The 19,650-nt window shown below is 37.3% G+C and overlaps 1 protein-coding gene and 1 long non-coding RNA gene across 4 annotated transcripts in view; one reads left to right on the top strand and one right to left on the bottom strand.

The window, feature by feature from the left end:
* The window catches only part of PALMD (palmdelphin), a 46,244-nt gene that overhangs the window by 3,961 nt on the left and 22,633 nt on the right, over positions 1–19,650 (top strand). Inside the window, exons 2-3 of the mRNA XM_008507485.2 lie at positions 12,425–12,505; positions 16,851–16,975. Of these exons, the coding sequence (XP_008505707.2) occupies positions 12,425–12,505; positions 16,851–16,975 (206 nt within the window). The remainder of the gene's footprint in view (positions 1–12,424; positions 12,506–16,850; positions 16,976–19,650) is intronic.
* The window catches only part of LOC103540730 (uncharacterized), a 147,381-nt gene that overhangs the window by 111,253 nt on the left and 16,478 nt on the right, over positions 1–19,650 (bottom strand). For 2 of the 3 annotated variants that reach the window (XR_011532459.1, XR_011532460.1), the window contains exon 3: positions 19,215–19,371. This is a non-coding gene — a long non-coding RNA (uncharacterized lncRNA). Of the gene's footprint in view, positions 1–17,115; positions 19,372–19,650 lie in introns of those variants that run through there. The other variant, XR_011532458.1, reaches the window with a different exon arrangement.

Genomic DNA, 19,650 nt, shown 5'->3' with positions numbered 1-19,650 from the left:
GATGAGCTCGGAAGAATTCTGAGAACTAGAATCAATTTGCAAAGAACAAACCCAGTGGAGGAAGAAAAGGGGTGATAATAAAGCTGACATTTTTAGTCTCATCAAAGCTTACTTTTCACTGTCAGGAATGTGTGTTATCAACTCATTCTTTCATTTGTTTATTCAGTTAATGGTTACTGAGCACCATAATGCTACGAAGTGCCAAGTCTTATGGATTTAAAGGAAAAGAAATGAAGTAAGGGGAATCAGGAGTGTCAGGAGTGGGGTGGGAGAGGGGTGGGAGTGGTCACGAAGGGCCTCATACCAAGGTGACATTTGAACACAGATGTGAAGGAGGTGAGCTCTGTCAGAAGTTAGACAATAGCAATAATCACAAGAACACGCACCTGCCTAGGACTGACTCCATTTGGAAAAGAGCCATATAAAGTTCCGACACTGGAATCTGAGCAACAGAGCCAGATTTGCTGGCCAAAGCTGCTCATGACGCAAAATAATAAGGAGCTCTCACATTTCCCCGGATCCACTCCCTGTTTCTTTCCACTCCCAAGGAATTTTTTTCTAGACTTATAAACATAGAAATTTAGGAGGCAAAAAGTTATTTACATACAACAGAAATCTACCCAATACAGAAACCAATATTAAAACAAGAATATAATCACACGGCGTTGTGGTTATTTTTTTAGCACGTGTTGCCTGTCACTGGACACTCTACCTCAGCTCATTCTCTTTTTGTCAATATCTGGGATCTTCTAACAATTAATAAGACAATTAATGACCTCAAAGTAGGACCTGGTACATAATTTGTGGGGCCCAGTACACAATGAAAATGTGGAGACCCTTGTTCAAAAAATATTCAGAATTTCAAGATGGTAAAGCAGAAGTTTAACAGCATTAAAAGTAAGTGCTGGGCCCTTCTCAGAGTGGTGCCATGTGTGATTTCACAGGTCACACGCCCAAGAAGCCAGCCCTACTTCCATTTCCCAGGCTGACTGTATACATTTTTTCTCTATTCATTCTGCCCGTACAAATGCAAGAGTGAAAACAAGAGCAAACCAGCCTGGATCTTGACTAAAGAACTACTTTAATATGTGTTTGGACCTTTGTATTATTTATAGTTCTAAGGACTTCTTAAAACAATAATGGCTAAAAGAATGTATAATGCACCATTGTTCCCACATACCTACGGTTAAGACAAAGTTACCGAAGAACTCCCAACTGGTCATGAGCATCCAAAGACATTCACATCACAATGGTACATGGAGATGTAGGAATCTCCTAAGTAAAGAAGTCCTGTGCCAGAATATTCAAACAATAAAGCCTCTGCACAATTTTCCACAGTGCTGTACTGAGATTACATGTTTCTTCCAGAAAGGGAAAGCTTTCTTCAAACAAATGTGCTATGCCACATTTCTTTGCCAAACATAATAGCCCACCCACAAAGGAGACCCACAGGGATGAGGTGTAATAATTTTGATAGCTTCTTAAGGAAACTGCTTTTTGATAACGGGAAGGTTTTTCCAGTGTGCTACAGAATGATAATGCCACTTTTTAATCCCTCTGCTGACGAAGATCCCCATGAACTTTCTGAACGTTGCTGGATGGTGAAAAGGAAAAGTTACTTCTTTAGAAAACTGTGATTGAAATAAATGAGAGTGTAAGCACCTGAGTCTGACTCGAATCTAACGGACTGCAGCGTAGCTCAGTGCTAAAGCTGAAACAGGACTCCTACACCCTAATGTTCAGTCTCAACTACCTAGTTTCTCTTAAATAAAATAAGAGCATTTAATTTATTTAAATGGCAGTAGTGTCACTTTGGGAAGAGACTCCCTGAAAATCTACTGCCTCAGGTAGTTTCCTCACCAGGAACCCTGTGGGATGTTTACTTTCCCAAAACACCATAGGGGTAATTTGAGTGAGGTCTGTATCTACGGTTTTTACATAAAACCCCAGTGACTGAGTGAATTCAGTCACACCATTTAAAACATAAATCCAGGTTATTCTCTCAAGCTCTGAATGGAAACTGAAACTGGCTTCTGTCCTAAGCACCAAGTTTTCAATGTGTAACTGCATCTATGATTGACATAGGGTGATGCTGCATTTCAAATGAGCCACAAGAACTATTCAAGATCAATCCATGCTAACAAATCTAGAACATAAAGGACATTTAAGCAAAGGAATTCTGAGATTAATAACAGCACCTATTCTTTCCTAGCATTTTGGCTTTAAAGAAATAAAAATAAAACTTTCACATCCATATCTCATTTGTCCAAACAGCCCTATGAGCATTTGCAAAAGGTCATGTTACCATCTTCATTTTATAGGTGGAAAACCCAAGATAAAGAACAGTTAAGGGATTAGTTAAACAGTAGGACATTGAATCCATTCTTCTGCTTGTCAGATTCTCTGACCACGACATGCAATAAATTCTAATAAACATCAAAACCACAAACCTCACCCTCAATCAGAACTTCCTCTGTTGTCCACTCTTATGAATAGTTTGAAGCGGAGCAGAACCTATGAAAGTTTTGCTTCACTTAACTGCATTTTCTAACCCAAACCAGACCTTCACCTCTCCACTTCCCCAGTCTGCCAGGAGTAGAAGTGGGAAAGGAAAGAATGCGATGCCATTTCAGAAGCATTTGTTATTGCTTTAACAGGGTTGGGACAGAATCATTTTCAGAGCATCCCATATTCTAAGCATTTGTTACCTTCTCCCCACCCTGCCTTCATTTCACAGTTTCTTTCCTCAAGCCAGGATTTCTTAAGGCAAAAAAAATTGTTGCGTCTCTCTCAGCTCCCAACACTGAGCTCAACGCTAGCTAGAGCACAAAAAAAAAATTGCCAATGAGTGAATGAATGAATGAAGGAGTGCCATCAAACTGAAAAGGGCGAGAAAGCTAATGATTGTCTGGCCTGCTAACAGATTTTTGTTTTCTTTTCACTGAAGACACAGCCAAGTTTACCATCACCCTTGATTATTCAAAAGCTGGTTTTCTGTTTGTTGTTTATCCTTGTTTTGTTTTGTCACTATTCATTGGAATAAGCAAGAAAGTATAGACAAAGGAACACAAAAGTAGAACACAAACTGGAATCTAGGTGGAGATCTGTTACAATCTGTTGTAATACTGGGAGAGAAGACTAAACCTACTGAATAAAATGAGGTTTAGAAAACTTGTGCTTTTTAATTCACCCCACAAGTATTAGTGATAACCACATCCAATTCCTGTGGCTAACTTAAGAACCAAGTTATTTCAAAGCTACATGCAGAAATAATCATAAAACCAGTAGAAAGTTGGATATCTCTTTGTCCGCATTCCCGTCCTCTTTATACCATATGCTCACCCAGCCTCTCCTAGAACACTTCCACTAGCAGGTGGACCCAGTCCTCCCAAACACCCTATTCCATTTCAGGGCAGCTCTCTGTGTTAAGAGTTCTGACAAAATGCACCAGAATCTGATTTCCTTCAACTTCTACCCAATTATCATGACTCTAGCCATTGAAGCTATACAGCTCCTTTTCTTAATTTCAGTGATTCCTCATACCACAGGCTCATTCTAGACACTCTTCAAAATGTCAGTGTTACTCTTAAAATTTGTTGCGAAGAGTTGAACAGAACACTCTGACCAGTACAGAGCCCCTTGGTGCTTAACATCACTTGTTTGGGGAATTGTATTTCTACTGATATATTTGGGAAGCAACAAGCTGTGGTATTAAAAGTGTCACCTTTGGAGTTATAGAAAATTAGGTTCAACGTCAATTCCAATGCTGGACCAACCATATGACTCGGGAAATTTAATAAACTCACCAGCCTCGGCTTCAGTGTCTCTAAAATTAAGAATCAGAATTAACTTGAGAGTACCTAATCAGATGCACAATGAATATATGAAAGTCAATAGCTTTCTGAAAAGCAATAATTATTCAGGTAGTGTAATATAAAAATATCACATTCCTAATAGCTACAAAATTTTAAAAAGAGCTCTTAAAACCCAAAAATAATCCTACTTAGGAAATGTGCAGGATTTGTATGAAGAAACTTTTATACTTTGATACCCACTAAGGAAATGTATAGGATTTATATAATGAAACTTTACTAAGCAATATAATATATGGGTCTGGAAAAGCACACCATTCCATAACAAGAAGTCTGAATACAAAAAAAGCTGCCATATACTTCCAAATGTATAAGTTTAGTGCAATTCCAATCAAAATCTCTAAGGAGGCATTTTAGTCACCACTGGTGGCAGCATGGAATTGATAAAATAGTACAGCTTGGCAAGTGGTAAAAGAAAACTCAAAAACTTTTTTCCTTTGACCCAGAATTTCATTAACAAGGAACTTATACTAAAGAAGCATAAGAGATGCACACGAAGATGGATTCCTAAGATGTTCATAATACAACAAAGCCATTTCTTATAATACAAAAGTGGAAGCAAACTGTGTCCAAAAATAGGGATGAGCTGAATATATATATTGCATATGTATATATATATATGTATACATATATATACATATATACATATGAAATAATATGCAGCCATTAAAATTAATTTAGAAGACTATTTAGTGACATGGTATATCATCATGTTCATGATATTTTAAAAGAAATGTCAGATTACCAAACACGTAAAAAGCAATTCCAATTTTACATAAACTGCAATACATCATGCAGATACAAATCATTTATAAAAATATTGATCTCTGATTATCTCTGGATAATGATAATTACTCTTAGGAGGAACTTGTTAAATTCCATCAGGGTGTGCAGTTTTTGTTTATTTGGTTGGTTGGTTGATTGGTTTTTTTGAATTAGTGGGACTGAGGAGAGATAAGGAACTGATTGGGTTTTCGATTGTGTTTCTATTGGAATTTAACAAAATGATCCAAAGTCCAACAGGAAAAATAAACTACTGCTACTAATCAAAACATTTTAGATAAGAGCGATAAAGGAAAACTTGCCCACTCTAGCATTAATTTACCTCATTGGCACATAATCTAAACTCTGTAGTATTAGTACTGAAGTCAATAATTAAAGAAACTATACAGGTATACTATACCAGGAGCCAGCCCTTAATGTACTTAAAGAATTAGCAAATGTTGAAAGTTAGTAAATGACCAAGTTAGTAAATGAAAGGAAAAGTAAATCAATAGGAAAAAATTCTTCGATAAACTTCAGATTAGTTAAAAATTTGGAAAAAATATTAGATCCTCAGCATTTACCGTAACTCAAGAAATCTTCAACTAAAGAGGTTTTTTTTTAATCTTTAGAAAATACTGTATAATTACCCTATCTCATATGAAAAATGTATTAAAAGCATCAAAGCAATGGAAAAAAAATAAACTTTCAGTGCTTCTAAAAACACCATAAATAAAATTTAAAAGCAAATAAGAAAAATTTATTTACAGCTAATATGGCAAACAAAAGATTACTATCCCTAATTGAAAGAGCTCTTACAAATCACTAAGTAAATAATTAATAAGCTTTACAGAAAAATGAGTAGACATCACAAACAGGTGATTTAAAAAAATAATTAATATAAATAGCTAAAAAAATGATGAATAATTTGACCACACTAATCTCAGAAATCTCATTAAGACATCAAAATGAGATACTAGTTTGCTCTATCAAATTGCTAAAAGATCTTTAACTTGTAATCTTCATAATTAGTAAGGACGAGACGATGGACACTGTTTGTGGAAACATGCTACAACTGCTTTTCGCTGAGGTCTTTTTAGCGATCTGTAGCAAGAATCTTTAAAACCTTCCTACCCCTTGACTAGGTGACTAAGATCTAGGGACCCATCCTGAGGAAATAATCAGGGAAAAGTGGTCAAAAATTTATGTACGAGAAACTTCATCACACAACTCCTTATAATAGCAAAAGCTTTAAAACAACCTAAAAGGCAGAAAAAGGGAGACTGATTAAGCAAATTACAATATTCTGAATAAAATTTAATATTTTTACTAATAAAATTGAATTATATGAGAAATGTTCATGACACAATATTAAATGTAAAAGGTAGAACACAAAACTCTGTGTATAGGCCTTTTTGTGTGGTTTGCCCATGTGTGTTTGTGTAAGCGTGCATATATGTGGCTTGGATGTATTAAAAAAAGATTAAAAGAAAATGTTGACAGTAGTTATTTCTTAAGACGTGAGTGTACAGGGGATTTTTATATTCTTCTTTAAAGTTGTCTGGATTTTTCACGTTTTACAATTAACATATTATAAAGTTTCATTTATTAATAATGAAATTAATCACTAATTTGAGTCCATCGTTCCTAACAGATAAAATGTTCTGAAATCTTGATTTGGTCATTTTTTATTTCAATCACTAAAGTTACCTGGCTAATCATTAAAGTTACCTGGAGCAGTTTTTAACAATAAATCTTCCAGCCCACCCCCACTTCACCTTTGAAATTCTGATTCAGAAAGTTACCTCCATATCTTTATGTTTGTTTTTTTCTTGGATTTAGTTTTAGTTTTTTTTATGTCTTCTTACAGGGCATTGGTTTAAAAGGATTTTGGTTTAAAAATCACTTTCAAATAAATATTCCTATCTATTCACATTTACACCAATTACCAAAAGAATAAAATAAACTTTGTCAAGTCATGGTGAAGCCAAGATTGACCGAATTCCCGTGATCTAGATGTCACCATTCCTCTTCTTCTTCACCTACTGAATGGGGATTAAAGTAGTCCCTACTTTATAGAAATTTGGGGAAGATTAAATAAATTGATACATTTAAGTAGTTCCTGACACATAAAAATTTCCCAATAAATATTAGCTATTGTTATGACCATCATAATCTTCATCTGCAGATCTTAAAAGATTAAGCAAAAGAAATAAAATCAATTTTAAATGCTTTGTCTTTAATAATTGAATACTATCTCTCAGACTTTTTTATGTCTAAATACAACACTGTTTAGGGGCTGGCCTGGTGGTATGGTGGTTAAGTTCATGTGCTTTGCTTCAGCTTCCTGAGGTTCGCAGGTTCAGATCCCAGGCTCGGACATACACACCGCTCATCAAGCCATGTTGTGATGACATTCCACATACAAAGTAGAGGAAGACTGGCACATATGTTAGCTCAGGGACAGTCTTCCTCACCAAAAAAAAAAAAAAAAAAAGTTTAATAATTCATTCTACAACTTTGCCAGGGATTAACCAATAAATTCACCAATTTTAAATATTCACAATTCACCTTTTTCCCTCTTCGAAAACTTGGGGCATTTGCCACTTTTGGTCTTCGGATAACTCTTCATTTCACCCAACATTCCAAGATTACTTGACAATATATTTCTATCGTGTATTTAAATTTTTCCACTCCCTGAAATGAAACCTATCAGAGTCTGAGCTGCTCTGTCTTTGGTGCTCTATTTCCCCCTGGACTTTAATTTCCCTTTAAGCATATTTATTCTACCATTTCCAGGATCAAGATTATTCTCCTTAATCAAAAATACGAAGGCAAAATAGGAATGGCATAGTCCTAGTTTCTCTCCATCATGTCAATAGTACACTATGTATCTCAGCAGTAGTCTGAGTATCACCTTTAGCTTTTTGCTGTCAACGTAACTTAAATATATATGTTTATTGAGACACATGCTTTTTGTGCCCTCGGTGTTTTTCACACGCTTCACGTCTTCACGTCACCCTGGAGTTTTACCTTATTTACACTTTACGAATGGGTACCACTTGCTTATCTTCATTCTCAGTTTCACGAGCTCATTGGGGAGCTCCCCGTGACGTTAAACTATTTGGATCAGTTTTGTTTATAGCAGTTCTCTTTCCTCCTTACCTGACACCATTTGTAATTGTGTAGCCATGTTTCCACTTGTAAACTGCCCATACTGCATGACCTATCTTCCCTCTTGAAAAGTTTGCCCCCTTTTTCCAGAATCTTTTTTTTAAGAACTGTTTTTCAAGAATGTTTAAAATCTGCCTTCATTGAAACCTGGTAAACCTCTAACTACGCTCAGGAGTCTTTTCTAGGAATCCCGGTTTAGCACATCCTTCTCTTTCAAGGTTACCATTATTTGCACATCACCAGGAATTTCTGCGTTGTTGGTATTATTTAAATTCAAATAAGCAGCTTCTATTATTGTTCTTTTGAGACTTTAAACAATGAAAATGTCAACAAAGCTCGTCATGAAGTTATAAGATACTCGACTTCTGACAGAATGAGTCTGAAACCTTTTGACTAATTAAATTGGCCCAGTTCACCAAGTTCTATTACAAATATCTGATTGACCCCAAAATAAACTTCCATATAGATTCTCTTCCTTCTATACCCCTTGAATGTGGGTGCTTCATGAAAGATTTGTCCTTAGCTCTCTTTTTCTTTTCATAACAAAGTCTCCTGTCGTGCTCTGATGTAGTCTCCTGGCCTCAGCTCTCCCTTCCAAAATGCCACATCTTTATTTCTAGCTCTGCCTCCTCTTCCGGTCTCTCTCCGTCCAACATTTCAACTGCCCACCAGATAACTCCACCTGGTTGTCCCAAAAGACACCTCAAACTTGATGTGAATCCCACATCTTCCTTCCCAAACTCTTTCTTCCCTCTCCTGAATTTCCAATTTCTATTAGTGATTCTGCTCTCCTGTCAGTTTCCTAGGCATAACAGCCTGTACTCCCATTTGACCTCTTCCTCTCCTGCATCCAAATGTCATCCGTTGCCGAGTCCTGCCAGTTTCAACTCCTTGATATCTCTGACATCCACAGCCTCAGCTACCTCTTGTTCGAGCTCTCATGGCCTTATGTACGAACTGTAGCCTAACTGACTACCCCTTCGAGTTCTTCTCCTTCAATATCTACTGACAATGAAGTTAGATTAAACTTCTAAAAACATGGTTTTAACTCTATCATTTCTATCCCTCTGAAAACCTTTCATTGCTGCCTATTTCAATACATAATTCCAAACATCTTGTACTACCATTCAATCTTCCCTATTGAGGATTTCTCCTCATCCTGTTATTCTTATTTTATTTCCCACTATTCCCTGTATGGCAACTTAGATTCCAGATTTGCTCTTCCAAATAGTGTCCCAATGTTCTCCTTCCAGGTCTTTGCTCACACTGAGCCCTTGACTTGGCCTTTCTCCCCACATCCCAGCTCCCCAGCAAGTGCCCGACATACTCTACTCAGATGCTGCTTCAAAGCCTCTCCCAACCACATCAGCTAGAAGCAGCCCGTCCCCGTCTCCCTTCAACTCCCCTTGTACCTTACTTATACCTTAGTAATGGCATTTCTCACTTTATTTCTTAGACTATAGTTACTTGTACAAGTGATTTTCTTTCTTTACGAGAATGTAAGTTCCTTGGTAAAGGTATCTACTTCTGAATAATTTTTAAACGTTGCACAACTTCTAACGTCACCTTGAACGTAGCATTTGTACATCAGTACCTAAGTATTGGATAAATTCATCATTAAATAACTCAGGATAAATCCTCCCTTCTTCACAGATTCAGACATTTTAGAATATTAGTTAACTGTTAACCAATAATATCTCTAAACTATGCACACTCCTAAGTATCGTGTTTACTTTTATTAGGTATGTAATTGCGGTAATAACATTGAATCATGATGGTTACAATAGCTTTATAGCTGCACAAAGTAAATAAATTAATTTTCAAAATAATTATGAGGCAGCCTTTTACAGAATTGGAATTTCTGGATGTCAACTGCTAAAATATTCTAAGTTAAACAGCTAAACGTCTAGGCAATTATTCATTGAACAAAATCTTCATTGGTTGAACACTGAAAAAGTAAACAGCAACTTAAGTTATTCATAATGGTTAACATTAATAACTCTCTGATGTTCCAGGTTACAACAGGTGTCTATAGAGATGCTCAAACTTCTAGGGAAATTTTGGGAAGCAGATGGCTTTCATGTCTATTTGTTCCATATAATTCAGGAAGGAATTATCTGGCTATGATAACTTTTGGTACACTAGCAATAGAGCCATATATACAACCTAAGGTTGACTTGTAGTTTATTCCACCATAATAAAACTAAATTATTGCCATATTATTTTTCAGTAATGCTTATAGATCCCTATGAAATTCGGCAAAAGGATAATAACTTGCTGTTGATGGATATCTTGTGAGGAAAAAGTGCTCCTATCATAAAATAGGATCAAGCCCGTAACATTATAAAATTACCTTCTTAACTACCTACACTGATATGAGAGAGGCATCACATTACCGCTGAGAGACAAAACATTGGTACAGTATTCCTTAGCAACCCTTCTATAAGCCTCGTGTTGCCAAAACACTTCAGATGCCCTGTGGGTAGAGACCCACAGCTTTCATTACCTTATTACTAACCCCAAGGTGAAACCAGCCCAAACTGACTATCCACGGAGTGGGGAAGCATTGCTGGGTTCAGCAGTCACTGTCACACACACATAACGTGCTCTTCCCTCTGGGTTATCCGTGGAGAGAGGTGGATGGCTACACACCAGCATGCAGTGAACTAAAAATGTGCTCCCTTCCCATGAGCGGTCCCACTCATGTTGCTGGCTATGCTGGTGCTGCCTCCAGGCCACAGGGCTTCATAATGGAGAGGACAATGAGGGAAGTGGTGAGAAGCTGGACTCATTTTCCACTCAGGGAAATGGTGTAGTGAAGTGGCTAAGAGTGTGGAGACTGAACTCAAATTCCCTGGGTTCAAATCCTGGTTCTGCCACTTATTAGTTGTGAGAGCTTAGATTAGTTAATCTCCCTAAGCTTGCATTTCCTTTTCTGTAATATAAAAACTATTACAATATCTCTTTGTTATTATGACTGTTAAGTGAAATAGTGCCTGTAAAATGCTTATCAAAATGTTGGGCACAAGACACTTAAAATATTACTAATATTTGCTCAACGACAGCCTCTAGAAATAGCGGAGAATTGACTCCCAGATTTTCAGAGTCTTTGTTCCTAATGACCAGATTTCATCCACAGAAATGTTTCTGAAGATCCACGCTTTTGCCTGGCTGCTTTTTTCAAAAGGCTGCTTATGAAATTTAAGAAGTAGTGCTGATGAAGTCATATAATCTTCTTACACACAGAGAAGCACGACATAAAGTTGGAGCACAACGTGTTGTTTTCTTCAGCAAATGTACCTGAACTTACACATCATAAAAGAGTTTTTATCTTCAAAGGAGTCACAGCAGGAAGCCGTGTACTTACTTCAGTAATCCTGCCAAGTGTTTCTGGAACTCTCCCTTCTAAATTACCTTCTGAGCCTGCTTCACATTCTTTTAGATGTCTTCATTGGCAACAAATTTTTATCCTTTGGGAGTCTTCAATTTTGAAGGCAGATCTAAAAATAATTCTTACAAATAAGGTGGAAGATAATGTCACCTCTGGTCAAAAATAAGGAAATAAGGATCTTTTTGCATCGCTTGTAAAACGTCTCGAGCAATTCCAGAGAAAGAATCTCAAAAACATTTCAGGCCAATGGAAGCATTATCAGAATCTGTATGTTGCTTTCTGTGAAATTAACAGGTTATGTGTTTATTTACTTGATTTTCTTTAACAAATACTTATAAAGCACTATGTGCAAGCACTATTCTAGGAACTTTTACATATATTAGCTCATTTAATGCTCATATCTGATGGGGTAGATACTCTGATTATCCTCATTTTACAGATGAGGTCCTTGAGGCACAGAGAAGTTAAGGATTTTGTCCAAGGACACAGAGCTAGTAAATGGCAGAACCAGAAGTCAAACCCAGGCTGCCTATTGAAGTACATATGCTGTATTTTCTAAAAAGTACAACCTCTGTGTATTAATAGTTATGCTTTCTGGGTTTTCTAAGGTAATGCAATTTAAACTTCATGAAGATACTACAAAACTCCATGAATTTTTTTTTAACCTCAGCTAAAGGCCCTCTTAGTGTTAACGTGTATTATCTGATCCCTTTGCCCTGTCTTCCCATAGCAAGGTTCACAGGGGGAAACAGTCTCACTTTCTAGCTTCCTCGCTTTCTAACGTTCCATAGGCTGTCCTGTTTTCCTGCATTAGCAGACATTTTATCCAGCAGTTTCTTCAGCCCTGTGCCAGGAACAGCCTCTCTTCTCACAATGTTGCCTCATGCCTATTTCAAAACTCCCTCCTTAAAATTCACTTTTTACATTGCATCACTCAGTAGCTCGATCTCGCTAGACTAATGGGGAAGATAGAAAGGGGAGAGCGGAAGGAAAAACATTAAAATATTTTTAAGTCCTCTTTGAAAGAGAACCTTGTATCGTTTTCCATCAGCAAAATGCTTTGAATATCTCACTTTGCTCTCCTTTGCTTTGAAATATGAGTTTCCAAAGCATCTTCATACCAACGCCAAGGGCATACTGCTGGCCGGTTATTTGATAACAACCCCAAGGAAACATATTTAAGCAAAATGAAAAAATAGATTATTCTAGAACTTTTTTATTTCAGGATAAAAGAAAAGTACAGGAAGAAATCTCACAGAAGCGTCTGAAAATAGAGGAAGAAAAACTAAAACATCAGCATTTGAAGGTAACGTATGACTTTCATTTCAATGATTTTGTATTCAGATATTCTAATGGCACTCAAATTCGATAGTGAAGAAGCTTTAGGAGGGAAAAAATTCCATCATAGCGTTACTAACACCCTAATAACCATAGAGGAGGCCAAGAAGCTAGTAATATTTGCATATGAGATTAATGCCTTCTGGCAAACACGTGGAAAGTTGAAAACATGGTTTTATTGCTTTTACCCTTTATTACTGAATTTCCTCATTTTCTTGGGTAACATTGAGAATTCAGCCTTGATAATTTGGCCCTGAACACAGTATTGCTTAACATCCCTAGGGAGCAGATCCAGCTAGGAAGTCTCTTTTGAAATTGATGAAAGACCAGCCTTTCCCTTGGGGGGTGCAGAACAGACGCTGTCTGGCCTGGTCAAGGATGTTCATATTTAAAAGCTCGGGGCAATGGATCCAATGTTGTTTGAGTATGGCTCGGGTTTTTGTTTTATTTTGTTTTGACAGAAAATGAGATCATAACCAAAAATAAACCTCCATTTTCAAAATCAGACTTTACATCTTTCGTGGGTGCGGTCATTTTGTAATTAAAGCACATTGAGTTTCAACATTTTATTCTGTAGCTTAGTCACAGGATGCAACCAAATGACAAACAGGAGCTCCTTGTGAACAGGCCCAAGCAGGAAACTACTTACCTGGCAGGGCTGCTATCAATAGATGTAATGAATCCCTCAGGGAAACAATTGTGGGGTCTACAAACTTAAGTTAAACTTGCCAAATTCAGCTAAATCCATCTTTTTGATGAATCAAGTATCCACCTCCGAAGAGAAACATAATTTAAGATTTCAATCAACCTCAGTTCTCTGGTTTTGTTTGTTTCTTTGCTCCTATACAAATTGACATTTCTGATGTTTGATGGATCATTTCAAAGCATAGCCAGCCTGCTACCCCTACAATATGTCACACTGAATTTACGTGAGTAGTAGACATAGCCAAGAGATGCAATGTGTCCTCCCAGAAAATGAATGAAATAAAAACAAATTTTAGCAAGTTGTTTCAGTGCAACTCAAATGAAGTCAAAAGTCAAATCTACAACAATTTTTGAGATAGGCCATTACTAGCTCCAAAATCAGTGCTTGTGTGCCCTCTCTCTCTGTCAATCTCTCTCTTTCTCACATACACACACACAATTTACACACAGTTTGGGTCTCCCAGTGAACTAACTACTGCTTCTGAGTAAACTGATAGCTCTCTAGCATTCAGCAATTACTATCCTTGTAGAATGAGTAGCCAAACAATAATAGAACTCACAGCAGAAGAAAAGATTTTAATATCCCCTCAGGTTTTAATATTCCTCATTCTAGGATCTAAGTTTCACATAGGAAAACTCTGACACACTGAAAGGTCCACTTCTAAGGTGGCACCTCATTTGAGTACTTGCCAAAAATAGTCCAAAAAGCAATAGTGTGTGATAATCCCTATAGGTTTGCTTTCTAGAACCCAGGAGACCTCTTCTAATCTAATCCAATCAAAACATTTATCATGCTTTGGACTGCTGTACACACTTGTGCGGATTGTGCACTGCACAAAGATACCTGAGAGAGAGGTGCTGAAATCCTGCCCCCACTCCCTTGGAACCGTGCAGCCTGGCACAGAGCTGCTTTGCTTGGAGGATGAAGTTTCTTTTTCTCTGGCACAAAGGTGCGGTCTGCCTTCCCCAGCTGTGCACTGACCCAAAGGGCTGGGAGTAGGGACTAATTTGCATATTAATACCATAGAAACTAGCAGCGGCCCTGCAGGGCTGTAGACCTACCTGCAACCTAGTGGGAAATTCAAGATTCAATAAATAACTATGACAAGTCAAGTGATGATCTTTTTAATATTTAAATATGAGCGTAAGCAGTTCTTTAATCTGGGGTGGTCAAAAAAGTTTCTATTAAAGGTGTGGGATTTAAACTGAGTCTTAACCGATAAGTAGAATTTATATAGGTGTCCATAGGGCCTTTCAGTCAATAAACATTTATTAAGCACCTATTATGTGCAAGGTACTAAGCTGGATACTAAGAAAATACAATAAAATTTGGTCTGTGATGTTAAAATGGTAACTGACATATAAATTTAAGACATTTATACTGTGATGCACACTGTATACGAGGCTTAAGTTGCAAAGAGAACAGAAGAAAGAGTGGCAGTTTCAGTAAAGTACATTCTTTCAAGCTTTGCAGAAAACGGTTGGCTATAATGAACAGCAACGAGGCATCATTGCAAAACAGGGTTCAAAAATGTGTAGAAGTATTTTAAAAGTCGATTCCAAAATACATTCACCAAGTCAAGAAAGCTCCGTCGGCCTCTACAGATCCCAGTCTTTCTTTTATTTCTTCTTCATTCCTTTGTCCCCATCCCAGTGACTCTCCTCACCACTTTTCTGATTGAAACTATTTCATGACACTTCAACCACCCACTTTTAAACAACACAAATGTAAACATTTATAAAGTTCGCCTCCTGTATCAGTAGCGTACATTTCAAAATAGTTGCAGTAACTCACTCTGATATTCTTTAGCTCCGGAACCTGACAATGGGTGATGTGCTGGAAAGCTGGTTTTGCTGGGACCTCATTAGTGTTCTAACATTCAAACACTTCTGATATTTGTGTACTTGGATCTTCTCGCCTAGTATCATGATCACAGTCTGATGCCACCAAGAAACACAAAACACACTACATCTAGAAAACTCTTCTTCTCTGGAAGTCCATTTAACTCATGGTATGAAAAACTAATTTATTCCTAAAGTCTTCTCTAACTGCCGCGTAGAACGCAGAAGTGCTTCAAGGTAACCTTTCCCTAAAAAGTGGCCAAAAGATCTATTACCCACATGTCATTTATATTTTCATTTAGCTAATATGGCTTTTGATTCTGAATGTCACTGTTTTGAAATAGATTTTATCATATTCATTAGACTCCTAAACTAAAGCACCAGTCTAAACTGTGGCATAAAAGCAAAATAAGTGTGTTGATTATTACAATATATAATGGTACCATATCATTTTGATGGCACATCTAAATTCTATATTTTATATTTAGATGTGAAGAGTTCTCTGCCAGAGGCAAAGGACAATTTGTGAATTATGGAGAAAGTTTTATAGGGCTAAAATTAAAATCATTCTGGGGGCTGGCTCTGTGGCCGAGTGGTTAAGGTTGTGCGCTCCGCTGCGGCAGCCCAGGGTTCAGATCCTGGGCGCGGACATGGCACCACTCGTCAGGCCACGTTGAGGCAGCGTCCCACATCCCACAACTAGAAGGACCTGCAACTAAGATATACAACTGTGTACAGGGCGGGGTTTGGGAAGATAAAGCAGGAAAAAAAAAAAAGATTGGCAACAGTTGTTAGCCCAGGTGCCAATCCTTAAAAAAAAAAAAAAGAAATTATTCTTATTCCTAACCAGACTAAGAACTGAGAATGTAGCCCCAAGTTAATGTATCACAGCACTTTCTCTGCCCTCCACCACTCAGCATCATAAGACCAGCCAACCTGAGTGTTTCTTATAGTGATATGTATATAAATGACTGAAATAATCTTTTCTGTTCTATTAAAGTTGACAAAAATTCATCTCACCAATATTTAGACAGATCAGTGAATTTTGTGCATTATATTATTGGAATTATTAAGTAGGGAGCTGAACTTAAGGGATATCTGGAACCAGAGGGGTTCTCAGAAGAAAGGAGGGGTACTGAGTAGGTAAAACAATAAATGTCGACCACGCAGCCTAAGACTAACACTGAATTAGTTTAAGATACAGCCACAATCTCTTGTTTTGCCCACCATTCCAATTAATCCCACAAAAGATGTTTTTTGAAGCAGTCAGTGTATACTGTCACTGGGATGAATATCAAAATGGCTTCAGGGAACTTTTTACTTTGTTAGGGTCACAAGATATAAACCCATCTACCAAACACATAATAGTAAAGCATCACATGATAAGGTCCCTATAAGACTGCTATAAACATACAGCAAACATATAGTGCATGTGAACATACAGTGCTGTGTGACTCTGAAGGAGAGTTCTCTGAAGGTGAGGACCCAGCTGTTGGAGGTGCAAGGGGAGGACAGAGATCTTCATAGAGAAGGAGGGACCGGAACTAGACCTTGAAGGATAACTAGGAATTAGATACATAAAAACTGGCTTTGGAAGGAAATCAAGAAGTATGCAAAGAAGGAAAATACCAGATTTATTCAAGAAAGGCAGTGAGAGAAAATAATTTCTCCTTAATAAGTCCATTATGGAAATTCATAAGATTTGAAAGCAGTCAGAGATTTTGGAAACTGTTGACTAAGAACATCTTTGTGTTTCCTGATATCAGAAAAAGGCCTTGAGAGAGAAATGGCTTCTAGATGGAATCAGCAGTGGAAAAGAACAGGAAGAGATGAAGAAGCAAAATCAACAAGACCAGCACCAGATCCAGGTTCTAGAACAGAGTATCCTCAGGTACGGCCCTCACTGAGATATTCCAAACTACTTTTATTTTTATTTTGTCACATGCTGCATGTATAAGGGCTATTCTCATTTGTAAGGAAACAATCAGATCTTCCATTTGGATTTCTAATAAAGACTAAGGAACCACATCAGAAGGCAACAAGAGAAATTTTAATGTAAATTTACAACTAAATGTAAAATAAACACAAGACGTATTCTTAAAATACATATTGGTAACTTACCACAGCTCTCTAAGCTGATTTCCTCACCTAAGGGATGATAGTAAAAATATCTATCTTTTACAGTTGTTGAGCAGATTAAAAATATGTGTGCTAAGCTATTAGCATCTACCTGGCACATGGCAGATGATCAAGAAACAGTCCTTCTTCACAGCCCTAGCTCCCACTCTCACCTTAGGACAAGTGACAGGTCCATGGGTGTGTTTAGACTGCCCCTCCATCACATCTTTCCCAGGCCCACCCCAATCACAACTATGGTATTTGGAAAAGAAGGCACTATGGGAAGACTTCACTAACATTTTCTCCCTGTTACTTCCCTGATTATTTGGTCACAGGTGTTGACCTCACTTCTCCATGTCCTTCCCTGCCCATCATACAGGATCGGGACAGAGGCAGCAGCTTCTGATATAAGTGTTTAAATTGCCTTGGCTTAAAATGAGATGATGAACATATAAAATTGGAAAGCTCAAATATAAGATGAGATTATTAGTATTATTACAAAATATAGATAGTGTGGAAGAAAGAGATATGGGAAATGTCAGAATCATTTCCTAACCTAATATGGAAAAAAGATGGAATTTCTTGTGGTATAACAACAATAATTCGAAGCCTATGGAACTTTGAAATATAGGTAAGTTTTAAAACTTCACTCACTTTGAATTTGTTTTCTTTAGTGAGGACTATAGGAAAAATCTGGAAGATAAAAATACCAAGTAGCTGTCCTATGACCACATTTTGTCCACATTCAGCACACTATGCAAACAGATCGCCTTAGGTCTAAAGTTGACGACATGGAAAAAAGCTTCCTTTTTTCAACTGATTTCCATTTTACTTGCATAATTTAATATGCTTATATATTTAATAGCTAAAATCATTGACTACTCATTCTTATTTAGATGTATTTTGAATTAACAATTCTTAAAAAGTTATATTTTATAATTGAAATGTTTACATTTATAAACCCTCAGTTGTTTGCCCAAAGAGTGGTAGATAACAAATACTTAAAAATGACTCAATGAGTCAACTCTACCATTTGGAAAACTTGATTCTTCATAAGGCGTCCCTTAGCAAGAGCTTCTTACCAAAGTCTGGCTTAGCTGATGATTGCTTTCCTCATTCCTCAACACAGAATGCTTATCTCTGAAGGGGTCCTGAATTGAATCCCTGTACACCCTTCGCTCAGCACAGACACCTCCTTGCTTTCCTCAGAGCCCCCTCTTCAGAGTCTTTCCACGTACTGAACACCAACAACTTTCTCTGCACCAGATGATAATTGAAGTGGCTACATATACTCAAACTCTATTAACAAGGTTGGACAGCATCCTGAGTAATCCCAGAGAATTTATTAGGATTCTACTGATTGCTTTCTGACCTTGCCTGAATGCTCTGAGAAGCACATACGCTTCTCATAGTATTGATAGTGGCTCACCTAGTTAGAGCCCCTATCTGACCAAAAAAATAAAAGAAGGAGGAGGAGAAAAACATATTTACTGAGCCATATTAGAAGCCAGGCACTTTCCATGTATCATCCCATTTAATCTTGATAACCCCGTTGAGACAGGTGTCATTCTCTTCACGTTTTGCAGAGAGATTAAAGAATTCACACAATTAGGAAGTGGCAGATCAGAGACTAACTCATTTGACTACCCCGTGCTGTCTATAAAATCACGGCACACAGTAACCTCTCCGGGCTGAAGAGGTTTTGTCTCTTACAGAAAGCATGTCTTTGAAGCACATTCTGTCCCTTGGTTCTTTCTCCAAACAGCTCCTACCACACTCGGGATCTTCCCCCATTGTCCCTCTAATACTTTTGAGAAATTACCAATAGCATGTCTGTTCATTACCCAATTTCTGGCATCCCACTACAACTCTATTTTAGATCTTCAGGATGTCATTAATCCATCATTGTTCCTTTATTAACACCAAATGATTTTAATCTCCAAATATAAATAATCACAGTAATGGTTCATTTTGAAATGGGCTTGTGCAATTTACAAAGCACTTGCACTTACATTAAATCCTTTAATGCAGCAATCCTAGAAAGAAAGCGTCAATACTTCCATTTCATTGATGAAAAATGAGGCTCAGAGAGGATAAGGGACTTAATTAAGGTTACGGAGCCTGCAGAGGTAAAGCTGGGCCTTAAAGCAAGCCAGGTTCAGTGCTGTCCTGCAGTAAAATCAAAAGAGAGCTATAAGTGTCAATGTTCTGGAAACAGGCAAACACCTAACACCTAATAGCAAGCTGCTTTATTTAAGGAATGGTCTTAAAAAGATGTATTTGCAAAGAGTTAGTAAAGAATTTCCATCATTGTGACCCATAAAGGCATATTTATCTCATTAAAAATGTGCAGAGAAGAGAATGTTCTGGAGAAACAAACGGAGACAAAAAAATATCCTTGCCTTGTCTGTATTAAAGCAGCCTCTGCTACTGCCCAGTGTTAGAGAA

Source organism: Equus przewalskii, chromosome 24, assembly GCF_037783145.1.
Source record: "Equus przewalskii isolate Varuska chromosome 24, EquPr2, whole genome shotgun sequence".
NCBI classification, from domain to species: domain Eukaryota; kingdom Metazoa; phylum Chordata; class Mammalia; order Perissodactyla; family Equidae; genus Equus; species Equus przewalskii.
The sequence above is the reverse complement of the archived record's forward strand: the minus strand, read 5'-3'. Positions and strand labels throughout refer to the sequence as shown.